Below are 26,380 nucleotides of genomic sequence, written 5' to 3' on the forward strand. Positions count from 1 at the left end.
TGTGTGTGTGTGTGTGTCTGAAGGCTATATTACAAATATCACAGTGCCAGGAAAGAGAAACTAAGTTGTTAGGATATTCTGAAGACTCCCAAAATAACACAGGCTATTGACACAGCCCTTTATTGCCTCCCAGAACTTGAAGGTAAGATCCTATTACTGAAGACACACATACTCCAGACAAGGACTTGGAGTAATTAAGCTGGAACTGACCAGGAAGCCTCCTCCTTGAGGACCAGCTCTTATAGTATCAGAAGATACTATGTAAATTTTGTAAAGGGGAAAAATCAATCAGTGATCTTACCCAGCTATACAGTCTATGAACCACAATAATAACTGGCCCAGTAAACTATCTCTATTGGTGCTGGAGTGGCACTTTTACCTTGAGGGTAATCAACAGCCATCTAATTGGACTTAAGGACTCCTCAATGGGAGGGAACTTATGTGTGACACTGTAACACAGCCAAGTACACATGGCTGGAAAGGTCATAGACTCTAGAGAAAAACCTACTTTTGTTACTTCCCTTAGACCAAGATAATTTCTTACTGTGTCTTAAATACCCTTACATTTACAGGCAAGTGTACCCCTCACTACTCAAAAAAAATGACTTCTACCCCTAAACTTTATTTGAAAGCACACCCTTTTTTCTTTTGTTTTCTTCCTGACCAGAATTAACTCTTGAAAGTAGAGTCCAAGTTCCAGCCTGGAGCTTAAGTGCTTGAAGACAATTCCATGTGCTCACCATACATAGTAGAGTAGCTTCCTTAGGTGGAAGGATTTACTGCTAATCAGCATAGAAAAACAAAACAAAACAAAACATTAGGACACCAAGGACTGATGACATGTTGTGACTCTGAACAGGTTTCTAGGATGGTCCTCCAGACACAAACTGCTTTTAATGAACAGTATAAAATGTTGATGCAGCAAAAACTTATTCCCATAGGCATAGTGTCATTAGTACAGAAATAGTGTACGAGTGGCCTGTTGTTAACAAACTGCTTTGACAGAAAGTCTCTAATTTTCATAATAGAAAATGGAAAAACAGAAGACAATCTTAAAGAATACTAACCAGCAGAAGTTGACAGACAAACCACAAGGGGTTTTAAATGTCCCTTGAATTTGAGACAGAAGAGTGGGATATGAAATAATTAAATATGGGTTAGGAAAGGAGATAGAGGGACTATGACCACTGTCACTTGATGATTGTTAAAAATAATAGATCATTTCTTGGGAAATAAATATTTAGTATAACCATCAATCTGCTTTTATGACAACCAAATATCTATGTAGTATATTAATTACAAAAGTTTAACTTCTCCCTAGTTAATGCATTCCAATTTTTAGTAATACCATGAGGGATTTTCTTACTATAATTGGATAGATTTATTACTATAGGGATGCATGTATCTCCAATTTCTATGCTTTTAATAGTTGTTTTTTCTTAGCTTCTCCTTTATAAACTATGCAAGAAGAGCTTTTTCATTATGTTTTTGGTTAATTGGCTTATTATGATATGTAACCAAAATAATGGGGAGAGATATGTGTTTGAGTAAAGGTATAATTATTCATGCCAGATGGTCATATTTATCCTTTTGTAGTGATGTGACAAACTCTGGAATTGGTGAAGTAGAAGACATTCTAGAACATTCAGTGTTTAAGTTGATGTTCAAGAGAAAGGGCTTAGAAGAAATGAATGTGACAGTCAGGAAGTCTTGCTAAGTGGAAAGTCCTGACTAATGGTGAGGTGTAAACAAAACCCCAAATAAATGAATGGGATGTTGGAAGTTTTAAGTGCTGTAAAATGTAAGATATAATTTCTTTGAGAGTAATTTATGGTTATTGGGTTGTCTCCAAAGAATGGAGCTCCATTTATAGAAGAAGTGATAACCCCCAAAGCTCCACATTCCTCATCATATTTGTTTTTCTGATAATCTTGCAACATTTAAAAACTAAAACATTTGAGTATCTGCTGAATTCAGGAAATCACTCCCAGTTCTAAGGAAATAGTGTAAGTAAAGTTCTCTCCCTCAGACCTAGACTGAGGGGAAATTTTATAGCCCCAAGTTGTAATAAATGTGAATAATGTAGGTATAATTTTTAGTAGAGGATGATAGGAGGAGGATTGTTTCATGAAGCTGTTTCAGAAGGATTTTCTGAGTAGATACTACATAAATACAAGATGTGAGGTGTAAGGATCCAGCCATGCAGAGTTCAGGGAGGGAAGCGTGCAGAGCACTGGGAAGAGCTTGAACAAGGCCTGAAGCAAGTAATAGCTTGCTTTGTTTGGAACGTGCTCACGGGATAGAATGAAATCCAGAGTGGCAGGAGCACAGTGAGCTGCATCGGGAGAAGCTGAGATGATGTGATTGATACGGTCACAGGCTGTGGTTTTCTGAACTTTTGTAGCTCACAGTAAAGTCTTAGTACCTAAAAAGACATCAGAGCATTTACATCAACACAGTAACATGTTTTGACCAATGTGCATGCATCTTACCAGCACCAAAGAGGCTGTTTTTGATTTGACTAGAAAGATATGATTCTACCTTTAGGAAATGAGTGGGAATGGACATAAACAAACATATTTGAAATGTATTTAGTGGTAAAAATGGTAAGATTTTCTAAGAGATTAAGGAAGAAATTTTAGGAGAAGATCAGAGAAGACTTTCTAAATTTTTCCGATTGAACAACGAAATTCTATTCCAGGATGAAAAAGGAGGATGTGCAGAAAGTTGGGGCTTGGATCCCTCTGTGGCCTTTTCTTTTCTCTGTCCTTGATCAGGGCCTACTTCTACAGGAAGTATTTTTACAATCATTCACTAGGTAGACTATATTCTTTTCGTATTCTGGGTTACCTGTAGTCACATGACAACATGTTTCCAGGATATGGCTTAGAGCATCTTTTATAGCTCTAATCAGAGGAGAATCTGGCAGGCCCATTTCCCACATTCTGGGTGAGGTGTAAGCATGCTTAGGCTCATGCTGTGTAGTGACTTTCTAATCACTCTCCTCAGATTTGATACTTCTCATTCATGTTTCAGGTTGCATCTTGTATTCAAGCAACTTACTATATTTTGTCCAACTACAGTACGTACTCCTGTTTAGCTCCATCTATATGACTTGCCCAGTGACTCCAGTCTGTTTACAGCACTGTGAATTTCTGTTTGGTGTTAAATGATCTTATCCTTTATTTTCTCATGTGAAAATATGATCAGCACTTCTTTTATATTTCCATTGAAATCTTGCATATGAATATTGATCAAGATTGGGCTGAGACGGGATTAACTTGTGGTGTTGGAGAGCACCCTTCATGGTGACATCCTTTCACTAACTGTTTTCCCACATGGGCACTCAGCCCTTTGGATCTCTACATAGTCATATTGGCATTTACTAATTAAGAGAAATGATGTGGCAGAATCTATGTTCATCAGAACCTGCATAACTGAACCTGAGTTACCTTGATCCTGTTAAAATGAGTTATATCTATTGAGGTTTGCTGTAACTTACTCTATTTCTTGACCAAATGCTGCCAAATAGCCTTAAAATATTCTCGAAAATCATTGAGAACAAATATTTGGTGAAAGATGCTATAGATTATATAGAATACACTTTGTGTTATTGAAAACAAGATCTCTACAAGATCCTGTCTAGTCTTTTGATAAGTTTTCCTTCTCTAAGGAGAAGGAAAGATAAAAAATCAGACAGTAAAGAGTCACATCTGTCCTTCTTCATCTTACATGTATCAGAAAAGTGCATTTTCCTAACCTTCCTGTCTTTTAAAAATCTTGGTTTATTTAGAGATTTAAACATTTGGTAATCTTCCTGAGGCTTATTCCAGTGTAACATTTGAGCCTATCATAACTAAAGGTTTCCTCTAATGAAAGCCAGGAAAGTTAAAATTATTTTAAAGAAAGACCAGAAGGTACGGAGGACATGAGGAGGAACTGGAGAAGCAGAGACACTGCAGACACTTACCACATACTTAATTCCTGGCCTTTTAAATGTTGTGATAAAACAATGTAATCTGTGATAGAGACTGGATAGCCAATGTTTGACAGGCATATCTTTGTATGCTTATTCTCTGGGGAACTATAGTAGAGTAACTACTACTAATAAATAAGGTGTTGGGAAAACTCATTTTCTTGTGGATAGAAAATATCATCTTTAGAAGTGTAAACAGGCCATTTGGTAGAATTTCTTTATTTCCTTCTATTCCCTGGCAATGTCCTGTGTGTATATACTGAGTGTGGGGCGTTTCTACCCTTTCACCCTCTGTTGGGCCTCCTGGCTCTCACTGCAGGCCTTCTGCTTCCCAAGGGCTCTCTTCTTGGATGACTTTCCTTCCATTCTTCTCTCTCTCTCTCTCTCTCTCAACCAAGGGGTTGAGTTATGGTTGCTTGTCTGAGTATGAGTAGGGGGCGGTTTCTTAGACAGCACAGGCCACTGCCAGTGTCCATGTCACCGAGGAAAAGGCCACCCTTTCCACCAGTACCCACTAACTGACAGCAGTACCTCAGTGAGAGTGGGGCCTCACCAGCTCCACCCCCGCCTGACGACACGGTGCTGGGCTCAGTCTTGCACAGGTCTTGTTCAGGGAAGCATAGGTGCAATCCATTCATGAGGGTCAGTATTCAGAGCCGCCCTCCCCAACCTCTGGCTCTTCCTTCCCCCTCCCATGATACTCCCTGAATCTTGGAGAGAGTCTTTTTCAAGAAGACATTTAATATAGATACCCTGTTCATGGACAAACAATCCACACTCATTTACTCTTCTCATTTCGGCCAGTTGTGAGTCTCTGCATTATATGGCCAAGGCTGAGAAGGAATGGTCTATTGGTTTAGACTTGAGTGTTAAGAAGAGGTTTCATACCACAACAACTGTACCGAGTTCTTCCCTAGGACCTAGAACCTGCCCAGTCAGCTGTGGCTGGAGTTCCACACCATTTCTAGTCGACATTCAATTGTGTTGTTCATGAGGCGAAACAAAGAACCATTATCAAGATAGAGCAGAAGTAGGAAGATGATTTATAGAGAAATTTGAAAAAAAAAATGTATTTGTAGTTGACTCAGATTGAATTGTAAAATGATGTTTGTACTGTTTTGTCATTTGTGTTTAATGGAGTTGGATTTCAATGACAGTACAAGCAACTTTCGAATCCTACCATTTTTCATTAATATGCTTTGATAATATGAATTATGAAGTATTCTCGGCAATGTAAAGAAACATTAATAATTCAGACAATATATGAGCTAAACGTATCTCATGTATTTGTGTTTCCAGAAGAAGCAGTGCGTTTTTGTCATGTAAATAATGAAAATAAATTGAGTCAAAAGAATTGATAAGTGAAAGGTTTTCACTGAAGAATAAACATATTTGTTCCAGGAATAGAAAACACATGGTACCTACCACGGGCTGTAAACCATTATCACACTATGAATCACTGCTAGAGACACACGGCTTTCAGTCAGTACAGTAGAGAGTGTTGCATTAAATCTGTAAAAGATTGAGAGTCTAGATATTTCTAGAACTTATTCTGTAGTCAAAAATGGCTTTGAAATTCTGATCCTACCTCCTATTCAAGCCTACTGGGATTACAGGTGTGAAGGTGCATACCCCACAGAAAATCTAGATTTAACTACAAATACCTGCACTGTGTGTTATGGAAAATTTGTCAGAAATTTGCAAATATGGGGACCAAGGTCAAGGTCAAAAGGAAATGAAAGGAATTCTCCATTTTAAAATTTTATCAGGCATGACATACAAATTAATCTGGCTTCTCTTTAGATGAAAGCAGTGCCATTCTTCCAAGCAAGGATGAGTTTTAATTGATGTGTTGTGAAGATGTGACTTTAATTCTCTTGAGTAAAGATGGGGGGGGGGATTTTCCAGGCTGGAAGAACAGAGCTGAAGAGCATTCTGAGTGTCAACTGATTGTTTGACTCTATAAAGAACTTGAAACAGTGGCAGATGGGAAGTACTAGCAGGCCCTCCACAAACAGGTCTAAAAAGCAAACTTCTCAGAAACTGATACGAAGATATTTGAAAACCTTCAGAATTTAGTGTTTCTTATCAAGGAAAATATAATATCCTTATGATTTTTAAAACTGAAACATCTACTAGAGTCAGTGAGATGGCTCAGTGGGTAAAGGTGCCTACCCCTAAGGCTGGCAACCCAGATTCGATACTTGGAACCTGAATGGTGGAAGGAGAGAATTGATTCTCTGAAAAGTTGTGCTTCCGTCTCTCCATGTTCACTATGGTCCACATGTGTGCGTATGTATACACACATACATACCCAAGGAAACATAATTGCTACATACTGTTTTATCCCTGGGGTGTACATTGTTAACTGTCTACCAATGTCCTTCTATATTTATTTTTTGGTACCAGGCTGCCAATAATATTCTATTCATGCTCCCCACCCCTTCTTCCTATTGAGATGGCCATATTCCCTAAGGGATCCTTTGAACAAATGAATAGACAATGATATCTTAGCAGAAGCTACTGAAGGAATCTGTGGTAAACCTTCATCTTCCTGGGTAAAATGCAGATATCCTGTTTGGAGCCTTAGGAACTATCTTATCTTAGGATAAACTGTTCAGAATGGAGGCTGTACAGATACATTGAGAGAAATGATGGGGGATTTTCCCATAACCTGGGTCCTCAATGACCTGCAGAAACCACTAACAGACCTGGATGATCCATGAAGAAAACAAGACAGCTTAGTGTTGCTCATCAAGGCACACACATGATGCGGTCGGCGCACACATGATGTGGTCTGCACTTGACACCATTCCCGTTCCCCAGCAGTCTCTTAACAGTCTACTTGTTCCATTTCTCATACATACCTGATCCATTTGTACTTAAAAGACATATGTGTCTTCTGGCCTGTCACCAACCCTTTCTTATGTTACATTTTCCCACCCGTGACTCTTCCTGTTAGTGTTCTGTGAAGTATTTTGTGTCCTTTCTCTCCTTGCTTTGAACCCCTCTTAGTCTCTCTGACACTCTATAAAACCTCCTGATAGGTCTTCCTCCTCCTACCTCCTTTATAGGATTATACCATGCTATCATTCACTGTTGCCACAGAGAAGATTATCAAAGTCATATACAATGGAGCTCTTTCCTTTTTTCTTAATGTCGCTTACTTCACAGATTTCTTTTTAAATATATGTCATCTTGAAGAGGGATCCTGTGACATGCCCCCATTGGCATGCCAACTGGCTTTGTCATTATGCAGATTTTGTTGGACTACCACACTGTGGAGACTTTGTTGCAGCTTCCCCATCATGTCTGGAATGCATTAGCTAGCAGAGTTTTGTCCTTCTGGCTCTTACCTCATTTTTTCCACCCCCTTTTCTGTGATGTTCCCTGAGCCTTAGGTGTAAGGGTTGCATTATAAATGTGTCCCTTAGGGATGTACAACTCACAGTCACTTATTCTCCTCATTGACCAGTTGTGGAACTCTGTAACAGCCTCCATCTTTTGCAAAAATGAAGCTTCTTTGATGAGGGGTGGCAGGTACACTTGTCTGTCAACATGAGGATGCATATTTAGAATACAGTACGAACTTGGTCTAGGGAAGGGACAGAAGCAGGCTCTTCTTCAGGGTCCATGATCTATCACACCAGCTATGTGTACTTGGCTATGTTTATAGTACCATGCATGAATTCCAACCCGTTGAGTAGGTCTTACGTCCAATTAGACACTGTTGTTTACCCCCAAGGTAAAGTGCCACAAATGCCCCAATATAGTTTTCTGGGTCAGTCACTGTTGTGATTTGTAGGATTTCATGAGATCCCACGTTAAGAGCTAGATCTACAATCAATAGATTTTGAAGAAGGGAGAATTCAGGGAGTCCCTGAGAGGTTATCTAATCACATGTGGGCAACCTTAAACACAGATAACAGATATACATGAGCATCACTGAATGGACTCAGTGCATATATATATATATATATATATATATATATATATACAGACACATATACATATACATAAAACTGTAGAGGAAAAGATATTGAGAGGCAGTTGGGGACATGGGAAGACTGGGGATATGGAAATAATGAAAATATAATACTTGAGTATGAAATTCTGAGAGATAACATGGGAAATAATAAAAATTAAAAATCAACCACTGTACTATAACATACTGTCAAAATGTTTGACAACTCAAACATTGAATACGGCCTTTGATGGTTAATTTTAAATTTCACATTGTTGACACAATCTAACACCTGAAAGGCGGTCCCAATGTGGGATTGTCAAGATTAGGCTGACTTCTGGGTTGTTTAAGTTGTAGTGACAAGACTTGCCCACTGTGGATGGCCTTGTCCCTAGGGAAGTGCCTCTGACCTGTGTAACAGTAGAAAAAGTGAACTAAGCACTAGGATGCAGCATCAATTTGTAGCCTTCTGCCCTTGATGTAACGTGTCTGGCTGTTTCAGATTCCTGCCGTCTTGACCTCCCTGTGGTGATGGACTTCAACCTGGACTAGGAGCCAGAGAAACCCTTCTTCTCTAAGCCACGTTTGTCAGGATATTTTATCAGAGCAACAGGACACGAGACTAAGACTATCAATGCTTTCATTTTGTTCTCACAGAATATGTGTTCTCCTGTTGACTTTAAAGATTCTACTGAGCACAGAAAATATGCTCCTCATTTTCATGTGAAGTTAAAAACAACAGATATTGATGGAAAATCAAAAACATCAAAACAGCCCATTCAAAAATGTCAGTTATAGAAATGGTTATTTGGACTAGAAGAGTGTGTTTTGATGAGGGCTAAATAAAGCAATGGTAAATTGGGCAGGTTGATTATGAACTATAAATGTAGGAGTCAAAAATTCACAGAGACTTTTGGTAACATATCCTGATCTTGGGGTGGAGATGGCTCAGGAGCTAAGAGCACTTGCTGCTCTGTCAGAGGACATGAGCTCAGTTCCCAGAACCCAAGTCAGGTGGTTCACAACTGTCTGCAACTCCAGCTCCAGGAGCTCTGTCACGGTCCGGCCTCCGCAGTCACCTGCACACATGACACACAGTTGGCACATATATGGCACGTATACTGGCACCCATATATACACATAATTAAAGATAAAAATAAAATCCAAAAGAATCCATATCTCACTCAAAACTTTCAATTGATGTATTTTCCAAATGTCAAGAACCAGATTTTATGTAGAAAATGGAAATTCAGAGAAAATGGTGCTGGCAAAATCCCTCAGGATCTGATAGTTTTGTGACTGTCTGGCTCTGTTAATACCCTTCTTTAGGAAATATACAATAACAGCCAAATCACAAATTGTTCAAATTAAAAGTGAAATTCAATCTGCTTTAGCTTTGACTAGAAATGATTGGTTGTATAACTTCACATTACCTTATCATTACCTTATTTTATTGAACTGTTGTTTTTTTTCTCTATAGAGTTTTCTAAAAAAAACTCTCCTTTGGTGAAATAAACATTCTTTTATACTGTCTTTCACAGAACTGTCTAGTCATTTTGTAGAATCAGTTGAAGATCTTACCAATTTTCTCCAGAGATCTCTGACTTCTTGAAGTCCTGGTAACTCTCAGTCTGGAGTCGCACAGGGCCCACCTCCTGGCTCCTCTCTGTGTGAGGTCCTCTCAGACGCCCCCCATCCTCCCTTGTCAGCCCCTCCATCAGCTCTCCACTACTTTTCTGAGTTCCATAAATCTTGTTTTTAATTTAGATGTTATTTTATGTAACATGTATTCTTTTAAAACTCATTACTTTACCTATTTATCTTCTCTCTGATTTCATTCTTCATTCTTAGAATTACCTTTTAAAATGCATTGACAGTCCATCCACTCTCTATCAATAGAGTCTGTTACTGTTGAATTGTTATCTTGGGAGGAGCCATGTTGATAGACATATAGACAGGCATTGATATTGCTTCTGCCTTGGGACTTGTGCATCTGGAGCCAGTCTTTATTCTCTTGCAATGATGTTTCAGTGGAACAATTCACGGTGTTCATGTGGGACTAGGTCGTGAGAAGTTGAGAGGCAGTTTCTCTTCCGTGGCCTAGGGGTCCTGCTCCCCAGCCTGCTGCTCCAGCCACTTGCCTGATATACTCAGGGTACTGTGCCCAATCTCCAGCTCAACTCTGAGAGAAAAAGACTAACCTCAAAGGCAACCACAGCTCATAGACAAACCCACTATGAAGATAAACTAAACCACTTGGAAACCATCACCCCAACTCCAATAACCTATAAAGGAGCACAATCTGCATGCTGTGAGTGGAAAGAAAATAAAAGCTTGTGATTCAGATTAGAAAACAGAAAATAAGTGAGCATTGATAAGTGACTGTGGTCACCCACATCAAAATCTTGGCTCTTGGCACTGATACTCAGGGCATAAGCCCCAGGCCATCCTGTACGTTCCTAAAAGTCTACCTCAAGAAGAGAGGAAAAAGGAGAAGAACTTGCTTGATAAACTTTTAAATTTTATTTTAATTTCCTTTCTGAAACACTGTCTTAGGTAGCAAGGCCGGCCTCAAACCTGCTTTGTACTCATTGATGACCTTAAATTCCTGATCCTCTTTCCTTCTCTTCCCAAGTTCTGAGATTATACCTGTGCATTACCACACCTTAGCTGAAACACATTTAAAAACATAATAGACTGTCCTCTGAGGATGCCAGCCACGTGGGAGATAGGTGAGACTGAGGACCTGTGCTTCTGTGACAGCCAAGGCAGAGACCACTTGCCTCTGGGCTTCCTCTGCTTTTTTTTGTGATGCTCCCCTACCAAATTGAGAGTGCAGCCTGAGGGTAGAGAAAATGTGGCCGTGTTTCTTAAGTCTTGGTGGGGCAGACTGGAAGCTTTCTCCCTGCCCCCCCATCTCTGGGACTTTCAATCATCTGGTCTTGTGGTTGTGAATCCTTAGGTGAGTGCAGTGACCAGCAACCATGAATGCGTTTTGCTCCTGCGATTTTGCCTTCTGGTGGGTGCTCTGGCAGGAAGTGACTTCCACTCCTCCTGGCCTCTAGCCAGGGTGACATCACGTGATGCCGTCTGTGGGTCTATCTCAAGCTTTTCCTTTAACTTAACCTACTGCAAGATAGCACTCAGCAGCTAACTCCTGACCCTTGATGTGGCAGATTTCCAGAGAGCAGACAGTGAAGGAAGCTTGTCTGACGCTTGAAGACTCAAAGAACCTTTCAGGATGGCTTCCTCCACGGTGCTGTGACTGAGTGCCGACACAAACTTCCTAGGCCTCTGTGCTATGGCCTCCAGGACCACTGTCCAGCTAGACTGCAGGTCCTAGCAGTGTTGAGTGCTGTCTTGTTTCCCTAGCTCTTCATTCTTCATCTAAACCCCTACTGCAGTTTCCCCTGGATCTATTTCCTCAGGGGCATTCCTCTCCACATTCTAAGTTTTATCTATCTGCACATGTATGTATGTATGTATCCTATATCCTGTCTCTTCACAGTTGAAGCTATAGCACCTCTGATATACCAGGTGTTTCTACTTCTCCCTCCTCCCCCTCCACCTTCTTCCCTCCTTTCTGCATCTCTGGGTCTCTATATCTCTGTCTCTTCACGCGCAGACAAATACACACATATACACACATATGCACACATACATGCAAACATAGACATACACACATACATGCAAACACCCCTACACACACACACACACACACACACACACACACACACACACACGCACACCTGCTTCGTCTTCCTACTCTGTTGTCTGGATTGAACTCTGTTATTTTCATGGTGAGCTTCTATCTGCTATTTTGCTTTCATAGAAAGAATTAATACAGTCTGCATCACTCCTGCTGAGTTGCCCGTGGCTTCCTGTCACTGCGCCCCTGGGAGCCGGGAGGATGCAGGTTCTCAGCTGTTCCCAGTTTATTCCAGAGGTGTTAGCTGTGGTCTGCCGTCTTCCACCTCCGCCTGTAATTGGAACCTTATTGGAGGTGATGCTCTTGACGCTTGCACACACTACTGCTGACTTGCACATAGTACTTCTGACATGCACACACTACACCTGTAATTGGAACCTTATTGGAGGTGATGCTCTTGACGCTTGCACACACCACTGCTGGCCTGCACACACTACTGCTGACTTGCACATAGTACTTCTGACATGCACACACTACTGCTGGCTTCCGTACACTACTGCTGGCCTGCACACACTACTGCTGGCCCGTACACACTACTGCACACATGCAGACACATCAATTAAAGATAATTGCACATGGCATCCTAGGTGCTGATGGTTTTTGTTGTAAACAGTATCCAAAATGCTCGATTTACAACTAACTCAGTTCGCTAGTAACAAATATTTCCTTTTATCCTCTTTAGCTTACATTAGTGCTTTTACTGTTTCTAGCATTTGTTTTATTTGTACAATTTATTTTTTAATTTTGAAAATGACATATGTAAGTCTTAAGTTAACATTTTGCTTCATTTTGCCTAACATAATACACCCATTTCATTTTACAAATATGAGTGTGCTTAATATTAGAAATTAACCCCTTAAATCCACGTGTCCACGGTGAAGGGACAGAGCTGTCTGTCACTGTGGGGCTAACAGTGTGTGCCTGGGGCGTGGGATGCATTTCCAGGTATTTCTGAGCACCATCTCTGTTCCTGGATGATTACGAGGAAGTGAATTCAGGTCTTTGATAAGAATCTCCAGCTGTTGCATAAATGGCATTTCTGAGAACACTTCCTATTCAGAGTATAGGCCAAAGGGCTAATTATTGAGGGTCATTTTGACAAAGTGCCTGTGATAGGATTTGTACAATCTCTAGCTATTTCCCTCCATTACATCCTCTGAATGCTCCAAATCCACTTCTATTCTGAATCGAAGATGCAGAGGGAGATTTTATGGTTTCCATTTTCTACCTCCAACATTTTTCTTCCAAATTCATCCAATTTTTCATATCTTGCTGATTTTAAGCCATTTGTCTTCAAGTGATTTTCATAGTCCTTTTTCTTTTTCTGTTCTCCTAAGCTGCTTGCTGTAATGACTGAATCTTAGTCTAGGCTATAAAGTAAAATCAAGTAAATTATTTCAGGTCAACAATTAAAGCCCGTGTGCATAATTTAAACTAAAATTCTTGCTTTATGATTTAACATTAAAAGCAAAGTATATTTTGTTTTTACATTACTATAATAGTTCAAGTTCTTTATTTTTAGTATTATTGCTGGCTATAAGAAAGGGGGACGATCAAATGGAATTCAGATAGGCAAATTTGGACTGATTTGTAGCATCAGTGCCTTGTGGTTCAGGTGCTCCCATCCATTACCTGTCTCCTGCAACGTTGGATGGGAAGGATGTGAGCCGCCTCTGCCCTTGGCTGTGAGAAATAGTGGGACTTGGTGCTTCCGAATGAAAAGCAGTAAAGAGAATTATTCTGGTGCCTGCTTTGTAAAGCTTGTAGGCTGTGTGAGCCTCTAACTCCTGCGAGGGCCTCCTGACACACACAGGTCCTTAGAAATATATCCACCTTCGCTACACTAAACATATTTCAGTTTAGGCATTGATTCATGATGTGAGTTAGGATGAACTGTGCTGGCAAATACAGAAATTAGTACCATAACACAACGCCCCTGAAACGTAGTCATGTATGTGAGGTCAGTTGTGAGAGGTGAGATAACTGCTATCACAGGCTGGAAAGATGGGGCTGCGTTTTGAATGGCAAATATTTTCCTGTAATAACTTGGAAGGCAAACTATGCGTCAAGTAAGAGAAGCTGGAAAGCAAAGTAGCGACTCCATGTGCTGGGAGTGCTCGGCCTCTTGTGACCGGTCACACAGGGAGAAAAGAGTGGCTTAGGAGTGCACACTGCCTGCAAGACAAAATGGGAGAATGCAAAGTTCTGAAATCAGCATCTCTCCTAAATCCCAGGTAGTGAAACATTAAATCCACTACAGCTTTGACAGCAAGCCCAGACCTCGAAGCAAAGTAGCGACTCCATGTGCTGGGAGTGCTCGGCCTCGTGTGACCGGTCACACGGGGAGAAAAGAGTGGCTTAGGAGTGCACACTGCCTGCAAGACAAAATGGGAGAATGCAAAGTTCTGAAATCAGCATCTCTCCTAAATCCCAGGTAGTGAAACATTAAATCCACTACAGCTTTGACAGCAAGCCCAGACCTCGACGTGGGTAAGAGCTCAGGACTATACTCCTAGGAAATTATGTGCGGTTCCCACGGAAAAGGACGCTGAATACAAGTGGGTCAGCAAGAATTTTGGGTGACGTGACTGACATGCAGAAGGAGTCTAAGAAACGGTCAGTGTCAGCACAAGGGTGTCAGCGAGGAATCCCGGCCCAGCTGAGTCTTGATAAACTTGGTCCATGTCTTGATCATTCAAGACGTAAGACCAGGAGCTACTAAACCTCAGCCCGAGGGTGCAGAGAACGGAGGCTGCGTGGCTTTGGCGGCCAGTGGCCCAGCCTCCTCTGTGAGATGCACTGGGAGCAGGATGGGAAAGGCAGACCTTCCAGAAAGCAGGCAGGCTGGGAAAGTTGGCGGGGGCACCGGGCCCAGCCGTGATGCCCTGCTGCCCCAGTGCACCTGCATGCTGCCCTCAGCCCTTGAGCTGTCCCTATTCTGTTTAGATCCAGCGCACATTTCAGGGGTGGGGGCAGGAGATGGAGGACGTGTCTTGTTAGTCTGTGTCTCTGTTCTAAGACCTGACCCCTCCCCTCGCCTCAGATTCTGCTCTGGATGGGCCCCTGGTCCTCCTCATTGCTTGTGTGCTGAGCATTTGGAAAACAAAGGATCAGGGGACAGCCGTGATGTCCTGCTGCCCCAGTGCACCTGCATGCTGCCCTCAGCCCTTGAGCTGTCCCTGTTCTGTTTAGATCCAGCGCACATTTCAGGGGTGGGGGCAGGAGATGGAGGACGTGTCTTGTTAGTCTGTGTCTCTGTTCTAAGACCTGACCCCTCCCCTCGCCTCAGATTCTGCTCTGGATGGGCCCCTGGTCCTCCTCATTGCTTGTGTGCTGAGCATTTGGAAAACAAAGGATCAGGGGAGACCTATGGCCGCGATTTCATGTTTACATAGTACTTCTTCTCTCTGCTTTGCCCAGCTTCTCTTACCTTGGTTATAGCCACATATCTGATTTTATATTTTAATTGTTTTTTTTCACTTCCCAGCACCCATATGACAGCTAAAAACTGCCGCTCCACAGTTCCATGGGATCTGATGCCCTCTTCTTGCTTCTGAGGCCCAGGCACACGTGTGGTGTAAGGTCATGGCACATGTGTGGTGCTCTTACACACATACAACACTTTTTAATTGTTTTTTTCACTTCCCAGCACCCATATGACAGCTAAAATCTGCCCCTAATGACAGTTCCATGGGATCTGATGCCCTCTTCTTGCTTCTGAGGCCCATGCACATGTGTGGTGTAAGGTCATGGCACATGTGTGGTGCTCTTACACACATACAACACAAATAAAATTTTTGGAAAAAGATGCATATGAACTAAAGAGCTACTTTCCTAGTATGATTGTTAGTGCTAATTTTAAGCTTCATAGAATCTAGACACACTTGGGGGAGGTGTCTGGGCAAGCCTCTGGGGAGACCCACCACAATCTTCGTCATAACCTGAGCTGTGTTAGTGGAGAAAGCTGAGCTCCAGCATTTGCTGCTCTGTTCCCAAGGATGGATGCCTGTGACCAGCTCCCTCAGGTTCCTGCTGTTCTGACTTCCCAGTGATGGCATGCCGTAGCCTGGAAATGTGATCTGAAATAACTCCTTCACCTTTATGATGCCTTTGTCGGGGTATTTTATCATAGCAATGGATAAAGAAACCAAGACACCACACACTGAATCCTCTCGCAGGCCTGAACTCTGTGCAATGACTCTCAATACTACTTCTCTCCATGGGTCTTTCATCCAGCAGCTATCAGCTCTGGGTCTCAGTGTCTAGGTCCAGTGGATAGTGGTGGCCCTGGGCTGTAATCTCAGTACACTGAAGTCAGAGGCAGGGGAGCACATACCAGTTCAGACTCAGGGTACAGTAGAGAGAGCACCAGGCCAGACTGGGCTACAAAGCAAGACCTTTCTCAAAATAACAAAACACAATTATCAACCAACCAACCCAAAGCACAAAAATCCTGCTAGGTCACGGCATCTAGAGGCCATCCCTCTTGATGTCCCGTTTCCAAACCCTTTTACTTTGGGAAAGGGGTATATCAGAGAGGCCTGATTGACGTGGAATTTAAACTTGAAGTCCTCCTTGCCAGGACCTCGATAACTAGCAGACCCATAGTTAGAAATTTTGCTGTGGGGTTTCTGTCTCGCCCTCTTAGGAGGAATGTGGGAAAAGTGTATGTGTCACCTCTGGGCTGAGGTGGTTTGTACTCATTCCCTCACAGGAATAAAACAGTTTTCTGCTGATTGTAGATATGATTATATGGCATTGATTTTAGCACTTAATGAGTTTATTATTTTATTGCAAAGTTAACATCAACTTAAATTAAAAACACAGTCTGTCAACACATGTGGTTTAAACACACCAAACAAACACTCTCTTAAGCTCTTTCCCTCCCATTCTTTTAATTGAATTTCTGTGAGTTTCATACTCTATATTTTTATTGCATTTAGATCCCCTCCCCTATCCACACCTCCCCTTCCCCACCTAATTTCATGTACTCTTCGGCTATAGAGTCAAGTTTGTGTCCCTAAATGTCTTTTGGTGTGGATCCATCCATTGGAGCATGGTTAACCTACCAAGAATCACTCCCTTAAAAGGGACTGACTCCCTCCCAGCAGCCATCAATTTTCAACAGTTCTTCAGGTAGGGTGGAAGTTTCTTACCCCTTCCCCATGTCTATGATGGAATTTTGTGTGGTTTGAGCTTGTATGGGACTTGTATACACTGTCGCCATTACTGTGCGTTCATACGAGTCACTGACCAGCTGTCTGGAAAACTGTTTACTTGTGGTCATCTACCACCTCTGGCCCTTAAAAATCTTTACACCCCACCTCTTCTGAGCCCTTGGAGGCAGAAGTCTGATACAGGTGTCCTACTCAGGGATAAGCACTCTGTAGCCTCCTGTTCTCTGCATGTTGGCCAGTTGTGAAGTTTTTGTGTTAATCACTATCTGCTGCATAAGGAAACTTCCCTGGTGAGAGTTAAGAGATGCATTAGTATTTGGGTATAACAATAAGTAATAAAATTTGCTTTAATGCAGTGTTTATTTAGCAGAAAAACAGCACTAGGCTCTCACCTGTGACCTATGTAGCCTCAGGTTCCCAGGCCAGAAGGCAATGCCAGGTTTGGGCTCCTTCCTATGAAGTGGGCCTTAAATCTAACTACAAAGTGATTGTTGCTGTTACATCACAGTTTATATGCTGCTGGTCCAGTTGCTGAAGTAGGATTCACAGTCAGGTAAGGCTGGTGACTACTTTTCTCTTGCAGCAGCATGCATAGCAATGTCCAGCACCATGAACGCCAGCCAGTCGAGAAATCAGCACCAGTTTGATTTCACCTTCTTTTTCTATGAGTCATGTATCTTTAGCAATAGGATTTTACCATACCGTTCTGGTCATTCACAAAGAGCAGGCCTGTGGGATACCTGGTCCACAGCTTTGAAAGAGGAGTCTGTTCCTGGCACTGGGCATTTACTTTGCTGGCCTATGGTGTCTAGCTGGGGCAATGACCCCCATTATAAGATGACTCCTTTTGGGCTGGAGAGATGGCTCCACGGTTAAGAGCCCTGGCTGTTCTCGGAGAAGACTGGGGCTCGAATCCCAGCACCCACATGGCAGCTAACAACTATCCATAACTCCTGTTCCAGGGGATCCGACAACCTCTTCTGTTCTCCACGGGCATTGCACGACATGGGTGCACTTACCTATGTGTGGGAATACACACATATACATAAAATGACTCTTTTCGATCTCTTTTTAAAGTGTGTGTGCGTACTTTAAGGAGCGTCTGGTGGCTTCCATCTGCCTTTTTCCAAAGGCTTTTAGAGTGGGTCATCCTTCCCTGCCCCCTTCTTTGCTCCACTCTCTCAATTCCCAACCTATTTAAACCTTTCCTACTCCGTGTTCTCCCTCCCCTTTGTATCACTGTGTTCTGCTTCCCCCCCCATGAAGCATACCCACCCAGTCTTGGATTAGTTTTCTGACCTCGCTTGATTTTCCAGGTGATACATGTATATGTAAGAATTCAAAGCTAGTGTCCAGCTGTAAGAGATAGCATGTGACATTTCTCTTTCTGGGTCTGCGTTTCCTTACTCAGGATGACTTTGAAATTATGAAATTTGTGAGTAAATGGATGGAACTGGAAACAATCGTCGTTAAAGTTCTTGTTAATGGTAATGAAGAATTCCTCCACTCAGGACTTCCAGGACTGCTGATCCTGGGACTCTGGAGAGAATCAGAAATCCTGCTGGTGCGAGATGTACGTGCCAAAGAGTGAATATCCAGTACACAGATGAGCAGATAAGTATTTACGGTAGCGTTTTGTCCTGTGAAGTAGCCACACATGGCACTGAGTGCTGGAAAGGGTGAAACGCCCACTTTTTATCTGCCTGTCCATTTTATACAGATAGGGATGTGCTGAAAGTAGGGTTTTTATTCTATGATAAAAGGAATGATCTTTGAGAAGACCATAGGGAAGAATGTCTCCAGAGAAGAAGCAAGCCATGCCACAGTTTGGGCCTGTGGCTGTGGACCTGGAAGGTGGTCGATGATGAGCTGACCGCAACAGGACGTGGGCCAGAAGGTGCTCTGGAAGTCAGAGTCAAGGCCGTGCAGTGGTGCTGGGGTATCCTGACTGTTCACACATGTTGATAATTTCTTTAAATACATTTTCATCTATGTTCATGTCAGAAGAAATTATATGCATAGCTTCTAAAGTAAATGCATCTCAAACAAAATAATATTGTTGAAATCAGCCAGAGAAAAATAATTCACCATACCAGAGAACCTCAATGATATTAATAAGAGATTGATTATCAGAAATCATGTCAGCCAGAAAGCAGAGGAAAGCCATGTTCTGAGCACTGGAGGGAGAAGGAGAACTAGTCAGTCATCACAAAGCCGGCGGAGCGACCTTTCAAACATGAAGATGACCTTCCAGAACTGAGAGCTCAGAGGTAACATTGCTAATAGACCTACTTTAGAAGAAACGAAGAAAAGCTTGGTAGGGTGAAGGCAAGTAACATCAAACGTGTTCCAAATTTCACCAAAAACCACCACCAACAGCAGAAAAACCGGTAAGGTAAGTGTAACGTACTTACCGCATGTTAGAACATAGTTACACACCTGAACACCTGAACACTCACTGCTCCTCTCCACCCACTTCCAAAAAATGATTTCAAAAGTGGATTGTTTGGTTTTTTCATAAAGACACACACATATATAAAACTCTATATGAAGTTTATAATTGCAGAAAATTGGGAAATAAAGTTGTTATATTTTACTTCATGTTTTGGTAAGCATGAATACGAAATTGGTTTTGCCAACTTAGCATTTTTTATGAGCTTTAGAGTATTCAGTGGGAAAAAACACATAATTTAAAATAAAGAATTAAAATGGCATCCTAAGAAAACAGTGACACAAGGTAAACCAAGGCAGGAAGGGAAGAAAAGTTTTTAAAAGGCATATGCGGCATAGGAGGAGAAAAATCATAAAATAAAATTGAGTATGAGTTTGTAAGCAGTCTGAAAAGGCAAAGATCTCCAGATTGGGTAAAGCCAGTGCACCTGCATGGTTTCAAAAGCAATCGCATTAGTTTTAAAGTTTTATATTAAAGAATAGTTTATATAGGAAGAGACATTGTGTAAACAGCAATCACAGGAGGGCTTGGTGGCTCTATTAATATCATTCCAACTAAATTACCAAAACAAATATGTCACTAAATATAAAGAGGTATATTTGCTGACAAGAGTCAACACCTTAGTCAGCTCTAACAAATACAAACAAATATTCAAAGTGTGATTCTTAAAATGGTGGGAAGCAAACATGGATGAATCAGAGGTAGAAGTCGCAGCTGTAATAGTTGAACTCTTCTGCCTTTCATCTTTGTAGAGGTTACAACAACTGTGTTGGATACTTAGAAGGTACTAGAGGGTTTTCCTAGACATTCACCCAGTCCTAACAAATGAACTAACAAAAGCATAATTGCTTGAGAAAAGTAAACAAAAACTCGGTGGCTTGAAACAGTTTATTCTCCCACAGGAATGCCTGTCACAAATTGTACATTAACTTTCACTGGACTGACAGAAGGCTGGACACAGGCTGCATCCTGCAGATTTGCAAGGGGCTGCTCTTCTGTGTGACAGCTTTTGTTAGCTTTCAAGACCTCTATGCTTAAAACTGCAGCCCCCGGTTGTCCACCACATCTATACTAATGTCTCTTGTATGTAAAGCTTTGCCACCTTCTCCCGATTTATGATGGACCTTAGGATACTTCTGGAGAGCATGAGATTGTGGCATGGCAGCACCCTTAACCACATTTGCAAAGACCTTTGATCCAAATAGGGTGTCTCTACTTTGCATTGATTAGAGCCTGATGTTTTGAAGCCATCACTCAGTCAACTAAAGGTGGTTTCAGTGGGCCCTACATTAAACATTTAAATAATGGTGTCAATTGCTTAAAAACTCATTGACTAAAGAGGAGAAGGAAAGCTCTCTAACTCTTATCCATGGCACCAGTATTATCCAAACACCAAAGTCCGACAGCAAATCCATCCAAAGACTAACACCCCTAATGAATATGATGCATCAGTCCTCAGAAAATATAAGTGATCTGAATTCAAGAATAAGGTATTGTAGATTATGACTGAGTTGAATTTATCCAAGAATGTCTGACATCAGTTAATACAGAATATCACATTAACCGAATAAGGGGCAAACTACATGATCATATCAATAGATGCAGAAAAAATGCATTTGATCATCAAATTTTCAGGCTACAATATCAATTCTCAAAATTCAATTCTATTTCTATAAGTAAGGAAGAAACAGTTGAAAATCAATTAAAAATGTAATTGCTTTGTAATAGTTCAAAGACTAAAATACTAACAAAAAGTAGTACCACCAGACCCATGTGAAATTGGTGCAAGGGTCTACACTGATATCAGTCAGTGCACTAGTGGGTCCGTGTCCGTGTCCGTGTCCATGTCTGTGTCCATGTCCGTGTCCATGTCCGTGTCCATGTCCGTGTGTGTGTGTGTGTGTGTGTGTGTGTGTGTGTGTGTGTGTGATTCTGTTTCCTTGTTTGCTTTTTCAAGTATCAGTTGACTATATTTACATGGCTCTATTTATGGACTGTGATAGAAACAGCTAAATTTTAAAAAATTTTCCTATGGGCTAAACATTTTGACTTTATCTTCATGCAAACCAATAGCCTGGGAAGTTCTCCCACCTTGTGGATGTTGAAACTTCACATCTGAATTTATATGATTTGCTTGAAGAAACCATGCAGTGGTCGCATGTGGCATTTCAAAGATCAAATTCATTTTACTCTGAACTTTTTGTACTTAACCACTACCCAATAGGCCCAGCAACTATCTAGTGATTCAAAAGTATTGTGACAGCAGACATTGTACTACCAAGATATGTGCGTCTGGGGGCACCAGAAGCAGGATGTCCTGACGGCACGTATTAGTGTGACACCGAAACATTTAGATTTCCAAATTAATAAACTTATGTTGGATGGGGAAAGAGTGAAGCCTGATGTGGCTTAGAAGACTGCGGTGACTGTGGACTCAGGGAAAAGCATAAACATCAATGGGCCAAGGCAAGGTCTGACCTTAGTACTGAGCCAACACTTATACAACTTGTCTTATAACTTTTCTGTTTATGGCCAGACATAGCATTACTTTGGACATTTTACTGTACTAAAATTTAATAGGACTGAGGATAGAATAGGCAAAGGTAAACTTTCAGATCTGGAAGCTGCAGATTCCAGAAAGGGAACAATGATAGGTTACCAGAGTCCAGTAATAATGCAGCTCACTATAAAAGATCCTACATTGCTCCCTCCCATTGAGTGGGCTTCAGATCCAATTAGGCATCTGCGGATTACCCCCTAGATGAAAGTTCCACTACTGCTCCAAGGCCTTTAAGTGCTTGGGCAGTCATTGATGTGGTTGTTAGGCCTTGAAGCTGGGCTTGGACATGGATTGATGTTCTTTCTTAGCAGCTTGCGTAGTGCTCTCCAAAGTTATAAGAAGTAGCCTTTGGGATAAGTGATTTCCAGGTCTGTTCAGCTCCATTGCTCCATATCCTGTGTCCAAAGTATGTTGTGTCTTCATCAGTAGGGTCTTACCTTAGAGTTCTGGGAGGCCATCAAGGGCTGTGGCAAGAGCCTGTTTAATTTTCAGAGTCTCTTGGACTATACTGGCCAACATCTCCAAGGAAGGTTTCTCTTGTCCAGCACTGTTTCTTGTTATGTAGCCTTCAGCTACACACATGGACTCATGTAGAGATACTGTATGTGTAATTTGTCAGTAGGTCTTTGGACTAATATGATTTCCTTTGCTTTTTTTACACTAATTAGGATTTATTTATCTCTATTCTTTCTCTCCCTGTCTAGCCCTCCCTCCACACCCTCCCCATTTAAAGTGTTCCTATTTTCCCAGTCTCTCCTTTGATAATACCAGTCTCCCATGGGCCCCTCTCTTGAACTCCTCCTTCCTCATTCCCATAGTTCCTTGTATAACATTCCCTTCTCCCCTCCCATTTAAATACCCCTATTTTATCCATTCCTCCCAGACAGGAGAAACCTTCCTTTAAGTTGTTGACAAGGATAGCCCAAGAGACTCCCAAAATTACACAGTCTATTATCAACAGCTCTTGACTGTCTCCCAGAACTTGAAGGTAAGACTCTATTGCTGAAGACAGGACATACTTCAGACACAGGATTTGAGCAAAGGAGCTGGAACTGACCTGGAGGCCTCCTCCCTGAAGACAGCTCTCACAGCTTTGGAAGACACTAGGTAAGCTGCTAAGAACATCGATGGATGGTCCAACTCCAGCTTTAAGGAATAATAACCACAACAATGACTGTCACAGCAAACTATATTGCGGCAGTAGTGGCACTTTTATCTTGGAAGTAATCAACAGCTACCCAATTGGACTTAAAGGCACTCAATGGGGGGACAAATGTGGTACTGTCAACACAGCCAAATAGACATGGGTGGAGAGGTCACAGATCTTAGAGGAAACCCAGTGCTGTCACACCCCTAGAGAAATGTAATTTCTTATTATGTGCAAAGTATGGATCCATATATTTACAGACAAGTGTCCATCATCAAAGAAGCTTCTTTCGCAACAGATGAAACTATTACAGCATTCCACAACTGATCACACCCAGATATTGTCTGTGAATTGCCCACGCCTAAGAGGATGAACATCTACAATGCAGCCTCTACACCTCTACACAAAAATAGGACAAGTGTTACAGAGTTCACAAGTGTATCTCTCAATCTTCTCAGTGAAGCTCCCTCATGCAACACTGGGCCAGGAACCAAAAGGTCATGAATGGCCAAAGCGTAGAGAGTAAGAGTCTGCAGAGTGTCAGTCCTTGGACAGGACTTCTATATTAAACTCCACCCACCCAGGACTTAGGGACCATTCCAGAAGATGTGGTGGAAAGATTGTAAGAGCCAGGGGAGAAGGTGCATGACCATATGAAAACAGGGTCCTACAGGCTTCTGAGACCTTGCTCATGTGAATTTACAGCAAAGGTGTCAGCACACACAAGACCTATCCAACTCAGAATCTCAGCACAGAACTGTGGAAAAGGGCAACAAGTCCCAATTTTACTTGAAGAGTTATTGACAGCTGATTACTGCCAAGTGAAGAGCTGATCTTCTTAATAGAGGGAGTCTAGGTAGGCTGACTAGAACTTAGTGAATGAACTTGCACCGTGGGAAGCCTGGGGACACTAACTTGACACCACGATGGGCCTTAATTCAAATGACAGAATGTATGAATTCCAGTGGCCAGTGCGGGGGCTTTGGGAGAGGCCAGTGGGGAAGGAGGTATAAAGATGATTAAGATTGATCAAGATGTTCTGTATGAAATACACAAATTTCAATAAAAATCACAAAAAGATCTTATGTTGTTTATGGCAATAATCAATGTTCACAATAGGAAAATATGCAGAGACTGGATGTAGATTAGTGGGTGTGTAGAGTTGGGGACCAGGATGAAGCAAAGGATGTTAAGTGACTACTTGGTATGAGATGTCAGTGTGGGGAGATGGGACTGTTCTGCTCCTTGCCTGCGTGTGCCAGTGGCTCAGTTGTTAGTTTTATGGTAGGTTAAATATGTCTCAAAAAGAATGTGAAAGAAAATCACATACAAATCATTTTAAAGCATGCTGGGTATCAACCACGGTGCAGTGCTGTGTCTGTAACCAAATGGAGCGATATTCCTCAGTGGAAACAATCATTCATAAGCACTCTGACCAGGAGATTACCAAGATCCAAACCTTTCACTGAAGTTACAAACTAATGTAAAAGGTGCTTAACATTTCTATTTGAGTTTTTATTGTCTTAATGTTAACTAGTCTTTATATTCAATTTTGGTAATTGGACTGAATGCCATGAATTATAGATTTGCTTGTGTAATATAAAAAAACCTGTCTCCTGGCTAGTTTTTCACAGAATGCATAATTTTCAGAAGTGAATGGGTGGATCAGAAAGATGGCTCAGTGATTAAGGGCACACACTGCTCTTGCAGAAGACCCAAGTTTAGTTCCCAGTACCCACATTGGGCAGCTCCCAATTGCCTGTAAGTACAACTCCAGGAGGGTCCGACAACTCTGGCTGCACAGGCACCTGCCGTCACGCACATATAACGCAGTGGCACAAACACATACAAGTACATGTGCAAAAACACACCTTCAGGAAATAGATGGATGTTTCTGAACAGGGTAAATATGTTGTCTCCATCACTTTCTATAACAAGTAAGTAGAATGTGATACTTTCGTAACATTTAATTTTTATTGACTGCATCTTAGAAAATCTGTCCATGATACAGAGTGAGTGTTTGTGCGATGGAACTGGGGAGTTCTTCTCAAAAGCTTTCCCTTGTAAGTAGCAAAGCAGGAAAGTGGCAGTTTGTACCCGCAACACTAGTGACATTTTTGCATCTAGCATATGGAAAAGAACTCTCTACAAAACAGGCATCCACACCATGGGTTTTGTTGTTTTATCTCCTCTGTATGCTCTTCCTCCCCCATTCTTAAGCTCTGTTTACTACCCGTGCTAAGATTTCACAGGATTAGCCCAAGATATCAACTGTTTCACATCTATTTCTGAGGGTTCAGATCACAATTGTGCTGATTCTAAATAGGTTTAGACCGTTTGTCTCCTCACAGATGGTTCATAAATCTTTAATACATTTAAAAAGATCAGTTAAGCTCATCACAAATGGCACAGTTCCTGGGAGGTGATTTTTGTTTTTATTTATTTTTTTTTTGGTTTTGGGTGTTTTGCTTTTGATACAGGATCTCCCTGTAGCCCCAATTGGCCAGGAACTCCCTATGTAGACCAGGTTGGCCTTGATCTCACAGAGATCCACCTGCCTTAGCGCTTGATTAAAGGCTTGAGCCATCACCCTCAGTTCCTGACAGGTTTTCAGGCTCCGTCAGTACTCAAACTATGGAGACAGCTGAAGGAAGACAAACCCGTGATTGTACTGCCCAGCTGTTTTGAAACTAAACCTGTGACTGTACCACCCAGTTATTTTGCTGTTCCACAGAAGATTACAGATATCATCCAAATAGAAGGGTGATTTGTTTATGCAAATATATTTTTCTTAAATAAACTATTTCAAAATCATTGTGTACAAATGTGCCCAAAATAGTTTATGATTGGGGCTGGAGAGATGGCTAAATGGTTAAGAACACTTTCTGTTCTTCTAGAGATGCGGGTTTGATCCTCCTGCCTCTGCTTCTTGTCTCTGTTAATTATTAATAATCACGGAAGTAGAAACACATTAGTTCAAAGGTATACTATTTTGAAATTATATTGCATTACTGAAAATTTGAATAATTTTTGAGGGTAAAGAATTTGCAGTTGACATTGAATTTATGAAATGCTAGTTTACTAAGTGTTTAAACACAGATTCTATTCACTGTGGGATCAGCAGTAAATATGGACATGTTTAATGTAATTTACTGAAAGTGCTTCTCTTCCTGATTTCCTGTCCAGATAAATGCTATCACCGTCCACAGCTCCCTCAATTGAATGGTTCCTTCTTCTTCTCTTTGCTTATGCCCCAGTGGTGGACAGCAGGCCCTCTGGTCATTCTGTGAAACATCCCAGGTCTTCTGATGTTCTGTAGCTCCTATCCTGGCCCTGCTTAGCCTCACGGGTTTTCTGAACTACCATTGTACTCTCTTAACCTGTCATCCTTCCTG

General features: G+C 41.6%; 1 protein-coding gene across 1 annotated transcript in view; it reads left to right on the forward strand.

Moving 5' to 3' along the window:
• Lrriq3 (leucine rich repeats and IQ motif containing 3) overlaps nt 1-26,380 on the forward strand; it is a 165,894-nt gene that overhangs the window by 68,486 nt on the left and 71,028 nt on the right. Inside the window, exon 6 of the mRNA XM_008853646.2 lies at nt 8,598-8,727. Within this exon, the coding sequence (XP_008851868.1) occupies nt 8,598-8,727 (130 nt within the window). The remainder of the gene's footprint in view (nt 1-8,597; nt 8,728-26,380) is intronic.

This window comes from Nannospalax galili, unplaced genomic scaffold (assembly GCF_000622305.1).
Source record: "Nannospalax galili isolate Female #2095 unplaced genomic scaffold, S.galili_v1.0 scaffold387, whole genome shotgun sequence".
NCBI lineage: Eukaryota > Metazoa > Chordata > Mammalia > Rodentia > Spalacidae > Nannospalax > Nannospalax galili.